General features: G+C 38.9%; 1 protein-coding gene and 1 long non-coding RNA gene across 14 annotated transcripts in view; one reads left to right on the top strand and one right to left on the bottom strand.

Annotated features, from left to right (window-relative positions):
- The first annotated feature begins 1937 nt into the window (after positions 1–1937).
- On the top strand, positions 1938–12755 carry LOC126962942 (uncharacterized). 2 transcript variants are annotated; one of them, XR_007728871.1, is made up of 3 exons: positions 1938–2213; positions 10877–10974; positions 12342–12755. It is a non-coding gene; the product is annotated as an uncharacterized LOC126962942 (long non-coding RNA). The 2 variants fall into 2 exon arrangements; XR_007728872.1 differs by lacking the exon at positions 1938–2213 and adding an exon at positions 4967–5034.
- CACNB2 (calcium voltage-gated channel auxiliary subunit beta 2) overlaps positions 3151–19582 on the bottom strand; it is a 404413-nt gene continuing 387981 nt past the window's right edge. For all 12 annotated transcript variants that reach the window (XM_050804647.1, XM_050804649.1, XM_050804658.1 and 9 more), the window contains 5 exons: positions 16825–16934; positions 9721–9872; positions 8053–8148; positions 5847–6032; positions 3151–4998 (listed from right to left, as the gene is read on the bottom strand). In XM_050804647.1, coding sequence (XP_050660604.1) covers positions 4504–4998; positions 5847–6032; positions 8053–8148; positions 9721–9872; positions 16825–16934 — 1039 coding nt within the window. In that variant the 3' untranslated portion in view covers positions 3151–4503. The remainder of the gene's footprint in view (positions 4999–5846; positions 6033–8052; positions 8149–9720; positions 9873–16824; positions 16935–19582) is intronic.

Genomic DNA, 19582 nt, shown 5'->3' with positions numbered 1-19582 from the left:
TAGGCACTGTTCCCCTTCTGTGTGCCCCTGGCACCCACATCTAATGTTCTCCTGGCTTATGACACTCTCATTCAAATTTTCTATCCATGCCCCTTAAACCCCAGCTTCACACCTAGGAAACATCCTCCAGGCAGAGACCCTGTACTGCCTTTTCTCTCAGTCACAGCTTCAGAGCAGTCAATAGATGCTTATTGTTTAAGAGAAAAATTATTTCAAGCAAACCTGTGTCTTTTACATCCCTCATTCTGCCTTATATCCAGTAGATGTCATTTGACTAAAGAGAAACAATTTTCCTGTGCGACTTATCTTTTTAGGGCTCAGCATACCTCCTTAAACTTTAAATGTGTTTTAAGAAACTCTACAAAAATCATTTTCTGTAATGCTCGCTGCACATCCTTATTTGCTAAGCTGGGATGAAAATGGCAGAAAATCAGCCTAGCAACAAACTTGTACTGGTGTAAATGTTTGATTAATACCAAAAAATGTCAAAATACAACCAATGCCAGAAAATAGAAGAAAAATATTTACATATTGGAAACAGGACAGAGAATACTATTCGGAATTTTTCCTTGAACGTGGCTAATTTTCAGTGGGTTTCTTCCTTTCAAAAATTTAAGCAAATTGGAAAATCACATAAACTTAAGGGACATAGCAATATAAGAAAAAAATGCAGGAGGAAGGTGAAAAAATCAGGGAAATGTGAGAGAAAATTAATATATATGTTAACATATTTAGTATTAACATTTCTATGAAACAGAAAAAGTACTTAAGTTCAACAGTGAGTACATTTACTTCAAAACCCTGTGTCATGTTTTAGTTTAAATAACGAATCTAAGTACAAATAGTTAAAAGTACAGCGTAGCAGAAATTAAACACTTGATCCAGAACCCATAACTGACCCAGATTATTCTACTAGAGCTCACATTGAAAAAAAAATGTTTCTACATGGAGCTATCTTTTTTTTTTTTTTTAATCAGACGTAATAGGAAGATTGCTAAAGGAACATAAAGTGTTTGACATTGCCCCAAGAAAGATGCCCCACAGATGGGAAGTGTTGAATATTTAATATAGTCTCAACTACATGAATCATTTCTAACATGGCAATTAATACTACTACTAATAAACAGTGCAGAAGCCAGCTCTTTATTTGTTTTATATGAATTACTTTAAACCAGGTTTGTTAGACAGTTCAGTGTAGCTGACAGTGAATGTTGAACAGGAATGCATAGCAGACCATGTTAAAAATGTGGCATTGTCCCAAAGTACAACATGACTAAGACATCCTACATTTAGCAGCACCTTTTTGTAACAGTAACTTAAATGAGCAGTAGAGAAAGAGCATAGGAAAGACTGAAATGGGTATGACCAAAAAAAAAAAAAAAAAAAAAAAAAACCTATTAAATACATTTCCAGCATTTTCTAGGTTGACTACAAAAATCATGGTTCTACAGCTGAGTGGGTTAAGATTAAGCCTTTGTTGTGTGAAAAGACTATATACATTCCACAGGTCAGTAAATATCGCATTACCATTGGGATTATTTCCTCATTTACAGATTTACTACACAGTTTACACATATGTCCACTATACAGTTTTTCACATATAGATGCTCTTATGTCAAATCCTTCAAGCTAGTTTTTTGAGGAATATTCTAATTTGCACTCATACATTCCACAGTAAAGTGCAAGCTAAGAATCGAGATACAAAATTAAAAAGATGGCAACTCTAACCACTACTTTTTGAAAGGGATTAATGATAGCAGCAAGTAAGATAAATACTAGCTGTGTTTCAATAATTTAAATATTCCAAAATAATTAATTGGGATGAAATAGTAAAGGATTGAACCTAGTAATTGTGAATCTCTTACCATGACAAAAGTTTTATCAGAAATACTTTATAAAAGCAATTTTAATTAGAATATGGTTTCCTACTGGTAGGACAATGTAAGAATTGTCAAGTTTATTATGACTACTGTTTTTATACTCGGTAAAATAAATTCATGTAAACAGTATAGAGCTAATTAACAAATTGAGGGAAATTTTTCATATATAAGCTGATAAAACATTATATATGTAACTAATTTTTATTTTCGTTTTTTAGACACCAGGTTGTCACCAGGATAGAGTGCAGTGGTACAGTCACGGCTCACTGCAACCTCCACCTCCTGGGCTCAAGGGATCCTCCTGTCTCAGCCTCCCAAGTACTGGGTCTACAGGTACATTCCACCATGCCAGCTTAATCATTTTTTAATACTGAGTTTTCTTGGGGATAAGGAAATAAGGTGTTAAATGTAAAACAGTTTTACTTATAAAAGTCTAAGAATATTTGGCAAGAACTTGGAATAATCAAGGAAGCAAAATAATTGATTTTATAACTATAGTTTTGCTGATTAGGTTTGTTTGTTTTTTGAGATGGAGTCTCACTCTGTCACCCAGGCTGGAGTACAGTGGCACGATCTTGGCTCACTGCAGCCTCCACCTCTTGGGTTCAAGCAATTCTCCTGCCTCAGCCTCCCGAGTAGCTGGCATTACAGGTGTGCACCACCATACCTGGCTAATTTTTTGTATTTTTGGTAGAGACGGGGTTTCGCCACATTGGCCAGGCTGATCTTGAACTCCTGACCTCAGGTGATCCACCTGCCTCGGCTTCCCAAAGAGCTGTGATTACAGGCATGAGCCACCATGCCCGGCTGATTATTTTGTTATATAAGTGAATATGTAGATCTGAAGTTAGGCAGTTAAACACAGGCATTTTATTGGGACAAACTTCAAGTACCAGGTACTTGCACTCTTAATACTGTCTTACCATCCAGTTATAACTGGACAAAATAAACACGAGACAAGGAAAAGGTCTTAGCCTTAAACATGATGACATTGTAAGCTTCTTACAGCAGTGTAATTGAGGCATGGAGATAATGTCTTCAAGGTTCCCCTTCCGTGTAGATGTCTTATGTAGGATAATATTCTAAACATTTTATTCACTTCAAGTCACCCCATGTTGCCCTGATTACTTCTGAAAAACAGAAACTTTGGTTATAAGAAGCACTTCTGGGTTCTGACAGACAGTGAACCTGCTGGAGTCGGTGGTGGGGAGGAATGGTAGGTAACTGGGAGGTAAACAACAGGAACAATAGGCAAGGTTAGAAAATGAAGTGGGAGAAGTTATAAAAATTTATTTTCCCACGAAATAATTCCACAAGCTGTGTAAACATTTCTTACTAAAACAAATACTCTAACACACAAAGATTGTACATTTCCAGTGAAACACTCACAGTAAAATTGCCTGTATTTTTACTCTCTACGAGCAAAAACAAGGAGGCAGCAGATGAATGCTTTCCTAGTTACCTTTGGCAGCAAGCTTACTCACATTCCCTGACTGCTCAATGGGTTATTAAAGCAACATATAGCACAATTAAATACAGAGCCAGGTGGGCAGAATGCTCGATATCAGTCTTTAGTTTCTTCACTAGTCTTCAGCATTTCAATTCATCTCAGCCATTCAGTCACTCGTGCACACTCTTACATACGGACACACACACGTGCATATAGCGAGTTCCGGCTCATAGACTCCAGTGCAGTGACTAGAACAGACACTAGCTACTAAGAATGTGTCACAATCAGTGTGAACTGTATGGAGTAGAACAACCTCTGGAGTTTTATATTTACCATAATTTATGGTGAAAATTACAAACTTACAAGGATGGTATAACATTCAGAATTCAAACCTTTTCAAGTCAAGCAATCACACATATTTACAGTATGTACAATCTTTCTACTAGAATGAGGATAGGTGTCTAGACAATGTTATTACAAATTTCCTGAATGTGGGCATTTCTAGTCCCTGTAATTCATAAAGCAAATCTGCTGACTTGGCATTAAGACTCTAAAATAGTGTGATCAAACTTATATATATATATATAATATAAGAAGGTGTTTGCAGAAATAACATTTACAAACTGTCTATACAGTACACAGTACTAGTACATAGAAAATAGATTCTAACTTTATGATCCCCTTTGTGTAAGGCAAGACTGAATCTGTCCCCAAATTTAGTCAGCCAGAGGTACAAGCAAGAAACAGTGGTCCATGAATGAATATGCAAATCAGGTGCCTGCGTATTAAAAATCTGGAGAAACGAGAGATTCCACTTTTTATCTGTGCTGATTCTGGCTTGTTGGATACATCAACTACATTTCTTAAAACACCAACATCACCTGGGTGGCAACAGATTTTGTTCAAGTGGCAGCTACCCAAAACAGTTTTTGAAGAGTCCAGTATACAACCGGAGGACTGCAGCCATACCAGGCCAATTTATGTAGCACTTACAAAAGAAAAAGTATCTTAATACTCTATTCATGCTATTGCTATTTAAGCAACAGCAATACAAAATATTACAAGACAGATCACATATGATTGCAGTGTAGACCCCAAAGGCTTTGTTTTGGGGATGCTGTTATACAAGACTTCAAAAAAAAAAAAAAACAAAAAAACACAAAAGGGCAAAAGTCATTGGCGGATGTAAACATCCCTGTTCCACTCCCCAGCCTCATTCCGTTTTTTGGATATCACTTCTCCATCCTTTTCACAGTAGCGATCCTTAGATTTATGACGGCTGCGCTGTTTGTTGCACTCATTGTGGTCCTGCTCTCGATCCACGTCTCGGGAACGGTGCCGAGACTCCCGGTGTCTGTGGTCACTGCTCCCGTGGGTCTCGTCTCTGTGGTTGTGCTCACGGTGTGAGGCATAGTGGTCCACGTGGTCATGGGAATAATCTTCCTTTGGCTCTATGTAGGCAGAGTCTCGACTCTCCTGGGTTTCCGAGTCAAATGTCTCTTGCCTGGAGAGGCCGCGACTTGTCCCACCGCGATGGTTGTGGTGTGGGGCTGAGGAGGAAGAGCGGTGCTGGGATTTTTTGACTGGTTCCACACTAGGTTCGTCTTCAGCTTGGGAAGCAGAACGGATAGGAGCGGAGCGATCAGTCCTTTGATCACCTTGAGAACCCTGGCAGCAAAAGGAGCATACCAGGCATTAACCAAGGTCAGTGTGTAAAGAACATGTCCCAGAGCAAGCGCATTCAAGTGGAGTCCTTTTTAAGCATCCGAAATGAAGTCTAACCTAGCTTCATCCCTTTGGTAACATCCAGTGGCATTTATAAGGCTTGTAGTGTATTAAACTGGACTTTGTAAGTGCCCAGAACAGTGTGCATGGTAACCTTTTCCTTAAAAAAAAGAAAAAAAGGCAGGGCAAGTGTTCTTTTATATATTCTCCTGCAGCTCAAATATAGATGCAGGTCCCTGAGATTTTTCTATACAGGGGTGTAAACTTAACTATCTCTGCTTGACTGTGATAATATTAAAAATAGCAAATCCTTATATGATACAATGATACAATATGGGACAGGCACTGTTCTAGACCGTTTGTATATAATAACTCATTAATACAATAGCCCTATAAGATCATCTCATGAGATTACTAATTCCAGCAGCCTCATGGACAGGTTGCCATTATTATTCCTGAGGTAAGAACAGTTAAGAAATTTGCCCCAGGTTATCTGCCCCACAAGTGGTAAGAGGTGGAGCCAGGATTTGAATCCAGGTGATCCGCTTCCACAGTCTATATTACTGTTTAAAGTAGAAAGTTTCTACTGTAGAAAGTTTCTGTAGTCTATGTTTGTTCTGTCGATGGTGCTTTTCTTACAGGTACATGGCTCATGCTGGACTTGCTTTGAGTTAATATACTAGAACAAGCCCCAAGCAGGCTACTGGGCTTGGATCCTGGAGGTGTCACCATAGGCTACCTTTTTTCCTATGAAGATTGTATATATAGATATATATAAAAACTCCCCTTACCTGTGATTTAGAGGCTAGGGTGGGGCTAAGAGGCAGACTTGAAGTGGCTAATGTACGGCTAAGGAGAGGGTTGGGGAGGCTGCTGCTGGGAGGATGGGTGGCCTTCCAGTAGGCCTCCAGATAGTCGGCAAGGTGCTCACAGGCATCCTCAAGCTGGTTCTCATCCAAGATCACATCGAACAACTCCTGCAGAGGCAGACATTCCAGACCACATTGACGCAGCCCCTTCCCACCTCCATAAGAGGAGGAAGGGGCTCATGAGCTGCACCCCTTTGTACTTGCTCCTGCTTCTATAAGCGCTGCTACTATCTCCTTTTTTATTTAGTTAGCAAGTGTCTGACTACCTCAAATCATTGTTTAGGGCACTGAATGCTTAACTAATAATGGCCAGAAAGGTAACAGTTGTTAAGGGCATGGCAGCACAGAAAAGTTGTCTATCAGCAATGAAAAAAGGCATGGATACTATGATACAAACGAGATGTATATATATTTGAACAGAATAGGATAGAAGCCTATTCTTGACATCAAGATCATGAAATCTTTTTTTTTTTTTTTTTTTTTTCTTTTTTGAGACAAGAGTCTCACTCTGTTGCCCAGGCTGGAGTGCAGTGACCTGATGTTGGTTCAGTGCAACCCTGGCCTCCCAGGTTCAAGCGATTTTCCTGCCTCAGCCTCTCAAGTAGCTGGGGTTACAGGTGCCTACCACCAAGCCTGGCTAATTCTTGTATTTTTAGTAGAGATGGGGTTTTGCCATGTTGGCCAGGCTGGTGTTGAACTCCTGGCCTCAAGTGATTTGCCCGCCTTGGCCTCCCAAAGTGCTGGTATTACAGGTATGAGCCACCATGCCCAGCCCAAGATTATGAAATCTGAATTTAGAAATTAATAAGGTAAGATTAGGATGTGAAATTTGGCAGAAGCAGCCGAAACCACTGATAATTTGACGTTGTCCAAACTTCACAGTTGAGAAGAAAAAAAGTCACTTTTCAAAAGATTTTTTAGTGTTTATTATAAATTTTAACATACATTAAGCAATCAAATATTCATAGCGCCTGAAATAGCTATGCTTGAAAAAAAAGCCTGGCGCAGTGGCTCATGCCTGTAATCCCAGCACTTTGGGAGGCTGAGGTGAACGGATCACTTGAGGTCAGGAGTTTAAGACCAGCCTGGGCAACATGGCAAAGTCCCATCTCTACTAAAAATACAAAAATTAGCAGGGCATGGTGGCGTGTGCCTGTAGTCCTAGATACTTGGAGGGCTGAGGTGGGAGGATCACTTGAGCCCGGGAGGCAGAGGTTGCAACAGTGAACCGAGAGGCCACCACTGCACTCCTGCCTGGGCGACAGAGCAAGACCCTGCCTCCAAAACTAAACCTAGGAAAGCTCTATAGCCCCAAGGCATTGTATGTAAAGCATAGACGACAAGTGAGAATCTAGTTAACTTATTCCTTAGAAATTGATTTAAGACCATGTGAAAATATGTCTCAGTTACTAAGAGCAGACAACTTGCTCTCTATGATCAGAAATGAATAATATACCAACTCCAAATAGACTCATCATACAAGCCAAATTTTTGGAACCAGGATCTTGTGTTAGATATTAACAGCGTGAAGTTACTGCAGGATGTACTGAAGCTTTTTGTAAGCTATAAGCATCATTTGGATTACTTGTGTGCAAAACACATGATCATGGAAGGAACATGATCATGGAAGGAGGGAGGACAGTTTACTTTGGAATGAATACCACTTTAAGTGATGAGGATTCTCTTCTGTGACAGGTGTTTGACGGTTTTTTTCAAAATATAATGCCAGTTCTGGCCAGACATGGTGGCTCATGCCTGTAATCCTAGCACTTTGGAGGGCCAAGGCAGGAGGATCACTTCAGGCCAGGAGTTCTAGACCAGACTGGGCAACACAGGAAGATTTAGCAGGGGGAAGGACAAAGATCTCTATAGGGGGGAAAAAAAAGTTAGCCGATCATGGAGGCATGCACCTATACCTATACCTATAGTCTCAGCTGCTTGGAAGGCTGAAGCGAGAGGATCCCTTGAGCCCAGGAGTTCAGGGCTGCAGTGAGCTGAGACCATACCACTGCACTCCCAACATGGGCAACAGAGCAAGACCTTGTCTCAAAAAAAAAAAAAAAAAAAAAAAAACAAAACCAGGTCTGATCTCTGTAACTGGATTATGCTGTATATAGAGATAACTTACTGGAGGACACTGAGCCAGTTTATCAGCTGCTACCATCTGGACGTTGAGGTGTTTAGCTTGAGATTTCCCTCGAGATTTTATTAACCTTTGTAAAACCTGTAAAAGATAATGAGTTTTTAACAGAGTAGTAACTACACCCAGGTAAAGAACAAGGTACATTATTGACTCCTTTCTCTGGGGCCTTTTTATATACAGCACAAGGGGCTTGTAATAGATGGAGCTATAAGATTATCTGTAAAATTAACATGTTAACGTAAATCACAGTTGCAAGCTTTAAGCACTCACATTCTTTTTTCTAAGCTAGCAGATCTCAAACAAACATTTTGTCTCACAACCTCTTTAAAGAAGCTAAAATGGAAAACTATTACAACATTTAAAAATTCACAATAAATCTGCTACATGTTAAAATTTTTTTTATAAAAATAGCTACATTTTTTATAAATCTAACAGCTGGCTTCATAGAAGACAATTGCAGTCTCCTGTTTGCTTCTACAGTCAACCTGCTGCAGTGTCTTGTTTTGGTTGAAATATGTGAAGAAAATCCAACCTCTTACAGATTTGTAATTGAGAAAAGGAGAAACAATTTAGTATAGTCTTCTTTGATACTACACTAAAACTCAACAAATGGTAGTTCCGTTGTTATGTGGAATCTGAAACCTGCAGTGAAATTTTCTTACTCCATGACATTCCATTGGTCTATCTTGAAATTAACATTATTCATTGATCATACAAACAATAATGGTTCACTGACTTCAGATCTTCCAAATGTTGACATATTTCATTATACAGTATTAAAACATCATATTCATTAATATTACCATTGATTTCATCAGAGAAATCTTTATTGGGAAGCTTCTAAGTCCTCAGAGGTGCATACAAGTTTTCTAAAATTCTGATTGTTGTCTGAAAGCTTGAGTTTTATCATTGGCAACACATGCTGTTCTCCTTGAAGTGACAGGCTTATTTTGTCCAAGAAAATATCTGCTACACCAAGTCTGAATAAGCATAGCCTGACAGTTGTTGTTGGAGATAAAAATGGCATTCCATGAAAAACATGGCTAGTTTAGTTCAAAACTCAATCACACCAGTGCTTGTCCTTCAGACACTTTTTGGTATGCAGCAGGAGCTTTGTGTGTACTTTATTACACTGAATATTAAAAGTCAAGATTTAATAAAAGTAATAAACTATACTACTTAATCAGGACAGTAAGTGAAATTGGCTTTTTTCCCCCTTAAACTGGGAAAGCACAGTGGTGATGAATACATGAACTTCTGGTACTTTGATACCACAGTCTTGATTCATGCTTAGATGCCAGCAGTTTTACCCACCATTGCTTTTGCATCAGCCTTGCAAATGTCAAAACAGTGAAAATGTCAAATAGTGTCCTAGTATTATCACGGAAGTAGTTTTGACTAATTAAATGGACCCTCTAAAAGTGTCTCAAGACCCTCCAGGGATCCATGGACCACATTTTGAGAACAGCTGTTCTAAGCCATGAAACTAACCATGCCTTGTTTATATCAATTTAAAAATTGTTGACCATCATGTCTCTTCAAATTCTCTGTACCTCATAAAGGCTATTACAATAGCCTAATTATAGAAAGCAGAACATAAAATACATTTTACTAAAATTTGATTATAGAGCAAACTGTAGCAATCCTACTTACCTTAGGAGAAGAAATCTTTACATATACTATAATAGGGGCCAAGGAGGTTTTACTGAGTTGAGCTGGATGATTAATCGTATCCGCATCAAGGACCACCAATTGCAATGTTCTTGCAAGTTCAAAAATCCTTTCAATTTCACTCTGAACTTCCGCTGTAAAGGGTGAAACGGTTCAGTTAAAGTGCAGTATTTTTAAGATAAAGTAAAATGGTATGCTGTTTCTTCAACAGAAAGGTGAGTAGGTCAGCCATTATGTTAATGCTTATAGGCAACAGAATTGATAAAAGTTTACAACAGTAATTTATCCTCTTAGAAAGGGCTCTTTCTCCACACATCATTAGGATGTAAGGAATTTTTCTCTCAACCGGCTGCAGAATTTACTTTTAGTATAATACTTGGATTGTGGAAATTTTTAGCTCTCTGCTGACATTCTTTGTGCTTCCACTCTATGAAATCATTTCATAAAACTGCTGTAAAATAAGAACCTTGAGCTATCTTCCATGTGTTCATTGCAGACCACATTGCACTAGCAACCATGACAAGTTTTCCTTTCAGTGCATGGGCTGATCTATGTTTACATGTCATCTGTATGCCGTCTAGATATGTTTATTAATAAGATGAAATACAAAATCAAACAGGAAAGACATGAATGGCACCAGTAACAAACTTATCCAAAAACACACCTCATATTTTCCAATCAGAGGAATACCCCTTTAGTAGTCACGCTTTAAAAGGGCAGTTTTCAGAGGCAGCACTACAGAAATCTAAAGTATAAAATTTGTAGAAACTTATCACAAAACATTTAAATATCTACTTGAACTCCAAGAAAATTACATTCAGTTCATTTACTGTTCCATGATCTCCAAAGAGTCAAAAACAGGACTGACAGAATTTTCTGCGATGAGGGAAATATCCTCTATATGTGATCCAGCGTGGCAACAGCTAATGGGCTACTGAGCATTTGAACTATAGCTAGTGTGAACAGGCAACTAAATTTTTAAAATTCAATAAATAGCCAGAAGCTACTATTACTAGGCAGCATAGGTCTATAAAGCAGAGTACATAGCTTACAGTTACCACTGCAGTCATGCAGGTTGAATTCCATGAGACTTTTATGCTAGCAAATGTGGATTTACAATTGTTTTAATTCCTCTTAGGCAGTTTGATTCATGCCAGAAGCTTCCTGGAGATAATTTTAACTAGTACATTATTGAAGAAAAGGTATCTCTCTGGTCACTAATCCATCTGCCTCACGGTATGTTATGACTTGAGTCCTTTTGTTTACCTAGATATCTTTAAAAAATCAGGGCCCAAACTACATGAGATACTAGCTTTAAAATGACATTGGGCCACTGAACCCCAGTCAAGTTCCAACGTAAAATAATGTTTATTGTAAGAATTAAGAAATCTGATCACAAAGATTTTCATCTTTGTTTCATCTGTTAATAATAAGTGTTCAGATAGTCACAGCATCCCATGTAACTCCTTGCTTTTAAAGGATTGAGCACTATTTTTGTTGATTATAAGTTTAATATGTGTGTGTGTGTGTTTTTTTTTTGGAGACAGTCTCGCTCTATCTCCCAGGCTGAAGTGCAGTGGTGCAGTCTTGGCTCACCTCCGTCCGCCTCCCCAGTTTAAGTGATTCTCTCACCTCAGCCTCCCACATAGCTGGAATTACAGGCATGTGCCACCAGGACCAGCTAATGTTTTGTATTTTTAGTAGAGACAGGGTTTCACCATATTGGCCAGGCTGGTCTGAAACTCCTGACCTCAAGTGATCTCCCTCCTCAGCCTTCCAAAGTGCTGGGATCACAGGCATGAGCCACTGCGCCCGGCCCTAATATGTGCTCGTTGTATAAAATCTGGATAACCTTAAAAAATATTACATATACAGATATTATTTCTATTATGTCAATATATTAACATATGTTTTAATATATACACATATATAAAGATATTTCTGGTAGCCTTACATACATACTTTATACTCCTTTAATTAAAGGGAAAGATTTTTTAAAAGATTTTAAAGTGGACTTTCAGAATCCTGGTGGAACACCATATTAGTAGATACAACCTTAAGGATCAATGACAAATTCTGATAATACTTTTGACTTCAAAGTAAAAATGATGCTTTTAAAAAGGAATATATCCATGCATGGAATTTTCCTTTGACAGAGTATATCATGATCAGAATTTACTGTAATAAAGAAATGTCAGAAACTCCCCCAATGTTTGTTTCTGAAACTGAAAGTCAATTTGATTCTTTTGAGTTGGCCTAGTGTCAGGCCTCTGAGCCTAAGCTAAGCCATCATATCACCTGTGACCTGCATGTATACATCCAGATGGCCTGAAGCAACTGAAGATCCACAAAAGAAGTGAAAATAGCCTTAACTGATGACATTCCACCATTGTGATTTGTTTCTGCCCCACCCTAACTGATCAATGTACTTTGTAATCTTCCCCACCCTTAAGAAGGTTCTTTGTCATTCTCCCCACCCTTGAGAATGTACTTTGTGAGATCCACTCCCTGCCAGCAAAACATTGCTCCTAACTCCATTGCCTATCCCAAAACCTATAAGAACTAATGATAATCCCACCACCCTTTGCTGACTCTCTTTTCAGACTCGGCCCGCCTGCACCCAGGTGAAATAAACAGCCTTGTTGCTCACACAAAGCCTGTTTGGTGATCTCTTCACACGGACGCACATGACCCTAGCTAATGAAAGAATGGACCTCAGCATCTTGAAGAGGGGACAAGCTTTCCTCAACTCCCACTGTTTCGTATACCCACTGAATTAAAACAAACTGAAAAATGAATAATACCTTTCCATGCTTTATATCTCTAATATCTATAAACAACACCCAGGAAGAATCAATGTTTCCTCTAAGATACAGAGGAGAAGCTACAACACTGATCATGAGAGAAATGCAAATCAAACCACAGTGAGATTCCATCTCCCACCAGTTAGAATGGCTATTATTAAAAAGTCAAAAAATAACAGATGCTGTTGAGGTTGTGGAGAAAAAGGAACGCTTATACACTGTTGATGGGAGTGTAAATTAGTTAAACCATTGCGGAAGACAGTATGCCAATTCCTCAAAGACGTAAAGATAGGAATACCATTTGACCCAGCAATCCCGCTACTGGGTATATACCCAAAGAAATATAAATCATTCTGTTATAAAGATACATGCACGTATATGTTCACTGCAGCACTATTCACAATAGCAAAGATATGGAATCAAACTGAAGGCCCATCAATGATAGAGTGGATAAAGAAAACATAGTACATATACACCATGGAATACTATGCAGCCATAAAGAACAAGATCATGTCCTTCGAGGGACATGGATAGAGCTGAAGGCCATTATCCATAGCAAACTAACGCAGGAACAGAAAACCAAATACCACATGTTCTCACTTGTAAGTGGGAGCTAAATGATGAGAACACATGGACACATAGAGGGTAACAGTACACACACTGGGGCCTATCAGGGTGGGAGGAGGAGAAGACTCAGGAAAAATAACTGATGAGTACTAGTCTTAAAACCTGGGTGCTATGAACTTAAAAAACAAAAAACAGAAGTTAACTTATTTAGAAGGAGGTTTCTGTAGTCAAACAATACTGTAATAATAGAGAGTGGAGATGGTTACTTTCATTGTGGCTAGTGTTGAGGGACACCTAAGTGGTCAGTTAGGAATTAAGACCTGGAGATACCTCTAGTATAAGTTATTTAATGCCATATGTGTTATTCCAATGCCATTTTTATAATTACTACACACAAAACTCTTAATTTTGACCAGTACCTGCCTTATCTTACAAAAAATCTGTAAAGCCTTCTCTAACTACCTTTCTCCCCACACTAGTAAATTCTGCTACTCTGTCCCCACTGCTACATATCAAAGTGACTTCGGGGGGCAGAAGTGAAGCGTCATCACTTCATAGAGCTGTAAGGTCATTGGGTAACATATTGAACCTCTTAGAACCTAAGTATTCTTATCTGTATTATGGAAATGAGGACTAAATGAATCCATACGCAAAGCTTCCCTTACAATTATTACAGTACTTGGCCTACAGTAAGTGCAGACAGTCCATGACTTACGATGGTCTGACTTAAAGATTTTTCAACTTTAGAGTGTGAAAGCAATATACGTACAGTAGGAACCGAACTTTGAGTCCCCATACAACCATTCTGTTTCTCACTTTTAGTATTCAACACATTACATGAGATACTCTACACTTTATTATAAAATGGGTTTGGTGTTAGATCACTTTGTCCAACTGCATTTTTTTTTTTTTTTTTCATTTTTGTACTTTTTGCATTTTTATTATAATAAAATTACAGCCTCCTCCTTGGCTCACTCTTTACTCCTTGATCTGCTGCTTTTAGAATTCTCAACCACTGACCAACCATCTGTCTGTCTGTCTATATATACAAGATTTTGTCCATGTCTTCCTGTAAAGCAAACACTCTGAGAAAGAGTACTTTGTGTCCTTTACTTTTGTGTCCCTGGCACCAAAGTAATGCCTGGCACATCGTTGGTACTCAAGTATTTGCTAAATGAATGAATCCCTCTGGTCTGTACATGGTCACCTACCAACTTAAGAATAATCATATGGTTTGGCTGTGCCCACCCAAATCTCATCTTGAATTGTAGCTCCCATAATTCCCACGTGTCATAGGAGGGACCTGCTGGGAGGTAACTGAATCATGGGAGCAGGTCTTTCCCATGCAGTTCTCCTAATAGTGAATGAGTCTCATGAGATCTAATGGTTTCATAAAGTGAAGTTCCCCTGCACACGCTCTCTTTTGCCTGCTGCCATGTAAGACGTCACTTTGCTCCTTCTCCACCGTCTACCATGATTGTGAGGCCTCCTTAGCCATGTGGAATTGTGATTCTGTTAAACCTCCTTCCTGTATAAATTACCCAGTCTCGGGTATGTCTTTATTAGCAGTAATTCTTGTGAGCATCAGATGATGTGTGGAAGGAGTTTTAAGTGTGACAGATAAGGACATAAAAAAGGAAATTGCTATAAGCAAAACACATGATCACATTTTTTTTTCCTGTGAACAGACTAATACAAATAAGCTCCAAACTTTTCACATCTTACCCCTGCCTATCTCCCTGGTGTCATCTCGCATCTCCCTCTTTTTAAAACCATATATTTTAGCTTAAATGAAGCACCTACGTTTTTCAGAAGACTGTAGTGGCTTTCACTGTCTCGAATCACTGTCACCCGTCTGCACACCTTTCCCTTTTTCTTGGCTAAATCCTGTCATCTTTAAGTCTCAGCTCAGGATCAGCTCCCTGGAAAAGCCTTTCCCTGTGCCTCCTGCAGCATCAGCTCTTTGGCAGCCAGTTCATGGCTGGACCACTTTGCTCATTACCCTTCAATGATTCGCCTTATGGCTACACCCAGCTCCTTGAGGGAAGGGGCTTCATCAGTTCATTTTTTTTATTTGTGGGCTTTCGCGTGATATTTGGCATCTAGTGTATGCTCTATGAAATACATAGACTGGAAGTTTCATTTAAAAACAATGTATAATCAGTAGTTGCAAAAAAATCTTGGCAATCTAAGGAAATCTGTTAAATAATTGATTCCACTAATGAGTCTAAAAAATTACCTGACTTGGTTAATTCAGTTTAATCTATGAAATGAGCATTTTAATAATAATTCTTGGCCAGGTGCAGTGGCTCATACCTGTAGTCCTGGCACTTTAGGAGGCCAAGGCAGGGGGACTGCCTGAGCCTGGGAATTTGAGACCAGCCTGGGCAACACAGTCAGACTCCATCTCTTTAAAAAATTAGCCCGATGTAGTGGCATGTGCCTGTAGCCCCAGATACTCAGGAGGCTGAGGTGGGGGGTTTGATTGGGCCTATGAGGTCAAGGCGCAGTGAGCCCTGATCCACACTACTGTACTGCAGCCTGGGTAACAGAGTGAGACCCTCTCTCAAAAAAGCAAAATAAAAAGTAATTCTTGTGAGCATCAAATGATGTGTGGAAAGAGTTTTAAGTGTGACAGATGATAAGGACATAAAAAGGAATTGCTGTAAGCAAAACACATGATTACATTTTTTCCTCAAATATATTTCTAAACCTGTTACTGAAGTTTTGCCAATGAAGGGTTGTTAGGTGAGAAACAAAACTGAGTTCTATAATGTATCATGCTCATTGCTAACAGATAAAGCTTATTATTTATAACAGTTTTTCTATTATTTATATAATCATACTTCAGAGTAAATGAAGAACTTCTATGTTAGAAACCAGCCTCTCAGAGGATTTGTATATCTAACCTATAAACAGAGAAAAATTAAGCTCAAAGATCTGACACAACTCTCAGAAAGTTTACTTTATAAAAACAGAAACCCAACAATCCAATAAGCAACTTGTGTAACAGTGATTAACCTAAAACTCCAAGCACATACCAAAAAGATTAAATAGCAGCAGAAGGGTTTCAATTTGATCAATTCAGTACATGTTAATAAGCAGTATCCACATACCACCCTGTAAACACAATAACTCCCTACACTGTTTTTACAAATAAAACATATCGATATCTATCAATAAATAAATAAAAATTGATTTCATCCTTTACCGATTTCCAAACACACAAATTATACTCTCCAAGTATGATTTCATTATTGATATACATCAGGAATTAAGGAATATTTAGCATAATAATGGCTATCATTTATTGAGCACGTATCATGTTTAATCCTTGCAATAATTCTAGGAGGTAGTTATTTCTTTTTTTAAGATGAGGAAATGGAAACTTCAAAAGGTTAATAAACTTGCTCATGGTAACACTGATGCAAAGCCAGGAGATCTTAGAGTCTGCAGACACGAAAGCTCACATTAGTGAAAACAAACCACAACCAAAACATTAATGCTGACAGCCTGTGGAATTCTTAACTTCAAACTATCATAACAAATCCTTCCACACCATGAAATCAGTAAGACCATAGCAACAGCTACTGGCAGCACACGCCTGTTTTTCCTATACTCTGTGACACATAGAATTATCATCTTGTTAGATCTTCTCATCATCAACATCAGGAGAGGAGAGTTTAAAAAGCGTAAGCTCATTGCACAGACTTACCTAAGCTTGACCTTGTGTTGGATCTTTCTATTATTGCGTGCTTACTGGGATTGTTTAATACTGAGCGTTTGGCAAGCGAGATGTCAGCGGTGACCCTTGTGATGGATATCCTGTTGGAGAAAAAAGTCACAGAAGACCCTAAGGTTATTGGTCTAATCAAAGGGCATAGAAGTATATGCCCCCAATTCATCTAAGTTTGAAATATATATAGCGACCATATTTTCAAACCATATGTGTTAGGATACTTACTCATTTTTTTTTCTTTTGACTTATTCATTTCTGTTTATCTTACACCTGCCTTACTTTGTTTTTTGTTTGTTTGTTTTGAGACAGAGTCTCGCCCAGGCTGCCCAGGCTGCAATGCAGTGGCGTGTTCTTGGCTGACTGCAATCCCCACCTCCCAGGTCCAGGTGATTCTCCTGCCTCAGCCTCTGGAGTAGCTGGGATTACAGATGTGTGCCACCACACCTGGCTAATTTTTGTATTTTTAGTAGAGAGGGGGTTTCACTATGTTGGCCAGGCTGGTCTCGAACTCCTGGCCTCAAGTCATCCGCCTACCTCAGCCTTCCAACGTGCTGGGATTACAGATGTTAGCCACCACACCTGGGCCTGTCCTGCACCTGCTTTACATTGCATTTATTGGTTGCTTACAAGTGTCAGATAAGTACTAAACACTTTATTTGAATTATTAAATCATCCAAAAAGCTCTAGGAGAAACATCTGTTATTATCTCACTGTTGCTGATGAAGAATGAGAACCACAGAGAGATTATTTATCCAAGGGTATGTACTTACTAAGTGGGAGAACTGGGATTTGAACCCAGACTCCTGACCCTATATTCCTAGCCTCTGTGCCATAGTTCAGTGTTGTGATAGGCATGAAGAATAAATAAGAACCGGTCTTCCCTCAGAGAGCTAATGGTCTAGTGGCAGAGATAAATAATAAAGGAAAATAATTAAAGATGATGATTGTCGTGGAAAGAACATACAGGGTATTATGAAAGACAATAATGAATTGGGAGTATCATTTTAGATAAGGTAGAAATGAGAGCAACAAAATTTGGGAGCTGGAAATAGCAAATGACTTAGACTGGAGAAAGCTGAATATTCAAGTCAGCAGTAGGAAAAAGCTGTGAAGCAAAATTGAAGGCTCACAATATTTCTAAAGAAGGTAGCAAATGAAGGTGGGGCGAAAAGGAAAGGTTTGGTTTAAAAGTCTGTTTCAGTTACAGCCCTCCACCGCCCCTTCACAATACTAAATAGCCAGGTGACAGTTCTTTTCCTGTGTGGTACAAGACCCCAGATTTGTTACTTTGCAGGCAATACAAGAGGGCCTCTGACCAGGAGACCCTAGACAGAACAGGAGCAGGGAATATTGGATGGAAAAGAAAGGATTCTGAATGTTGAGTCTTCAGCCTTTTTCCTCATTGCACAATTTTGGTAACCAGGCTTATATTTATATCCCCAGGGGTCAGAATGGATGATTCTTCTCTGGGGAATCTGACTGCCAAAGAGTAAAGACCCAAAGATAATGATATTGGAGGTTTCCTATGTAAATTGTCTAGCAAGATTGCCATACACAGAAACACAAAGTTGACAAGCTCCACCTATGAGCACAGAACTTCTGATTATTATTATTATTATTTTTTTTTTTTTTTTTTTTGAGACGGAGTCTCGCTGTGTCACCCAGGCTGGAGTGCAGTGGCCCGATCTCGGCTCACTGCAAGCTCCGCCTCCCGGGTTTACGCCATTCTCCTGCCTCAGCCTCCGAGTAGCTTACAGGCGCCCGCCACCACGCCCGGCTAGTTTTTTGTATTTTTAGTAGAGACGGGCTTTATGTTTTTAATCTTCGTGACCCGCCTCGCACAGGCTTGGAGTTTTGTCAGGCAGGACTTTTGTCAGGCATCTTCAGAAGACCTCTAACATGAGAGACCAAAACAAACAGAAAAATCAACTATGACAATTATTCATAGTTAAAAGCTAAGAGATGGTTTTATCTATGAAACTAGAACAAATTTATATTTAAAGACTTAGAATAAGAGCTTTTGGAAATAACGTGATAATAGAAATAGAAAAAAATCAAAAGAAGGGTTAAAAGAAAAGTAACATCTCCAAAGGGTAAAACAAAAGAGTTGGAAGACCAGAGAAGAAAGGTAAGAAAAGTAGAGATCACCCAAGAGGTTCAAATTCCAAATTACAGTAGTTCAGAAAAAGATAATAAAGAAGACAGAGGAAAGAAAATAAAGAATTAATTCCAGAATTAAGGGTCTGATTTTCCGAATTGAAAGAGTCCGGCACACGGGTTGAAAGATCCACACCAAGACGTATTTTTATAAATTTCATAACACTGGGGACAAAGAGAAACCCATAAGGTTTCAGAGGAAAAAGACAGGTCCCAAAGGGTCAAGCACTAGAATGCTTTGTACTTCTCAAAGCAACAATGGAGGCCAGAAGATAATGGAGAAAAAAGGCTTCAACATTTGAAAGGAAAACTATTTCAATCAGAATACCATAAGCATTTAAACTAGCAATTAAACAGAAAGGTTTGTAAACATTCAGGCTATTGAAAAAAACATGTATGTACTCTTCCTAGGGAAATTACTGGAGAAGGTTTTTGACTCAAATGACAGGAAAGCTTGAAAGAAATCAAGGGATCTGGGAAAGAGGAGCTTCGACCCAAAAGAAAGGTGAAAGGAATCCCCAAGGACATAACACAGAATGTTCCAGAATGACACCCAGCACAGAGAGAAACAGTCTAG

Source organism: Macaca thibetana, chromosome 9, assembly GCF_024542745.1.
Source record: "Macaca thibetana thibetana isolate TM-01 chromosome 9, ASM2454274v1, whole genome shotgun sequence".
In the NCBI taxonomy this organism is placed as follows: domain Eukaryota; kingdom Metazoa; phylum Chordata; class Mammalia; order Primates; family Cercopithecidae; genus Macaca; species Macaca thibetana.
The sequence above is the reverse complement of the archived record's forward strand: the minus strand, read 5'-3'. Positions and strand labels throughout refer to the sequence as shown.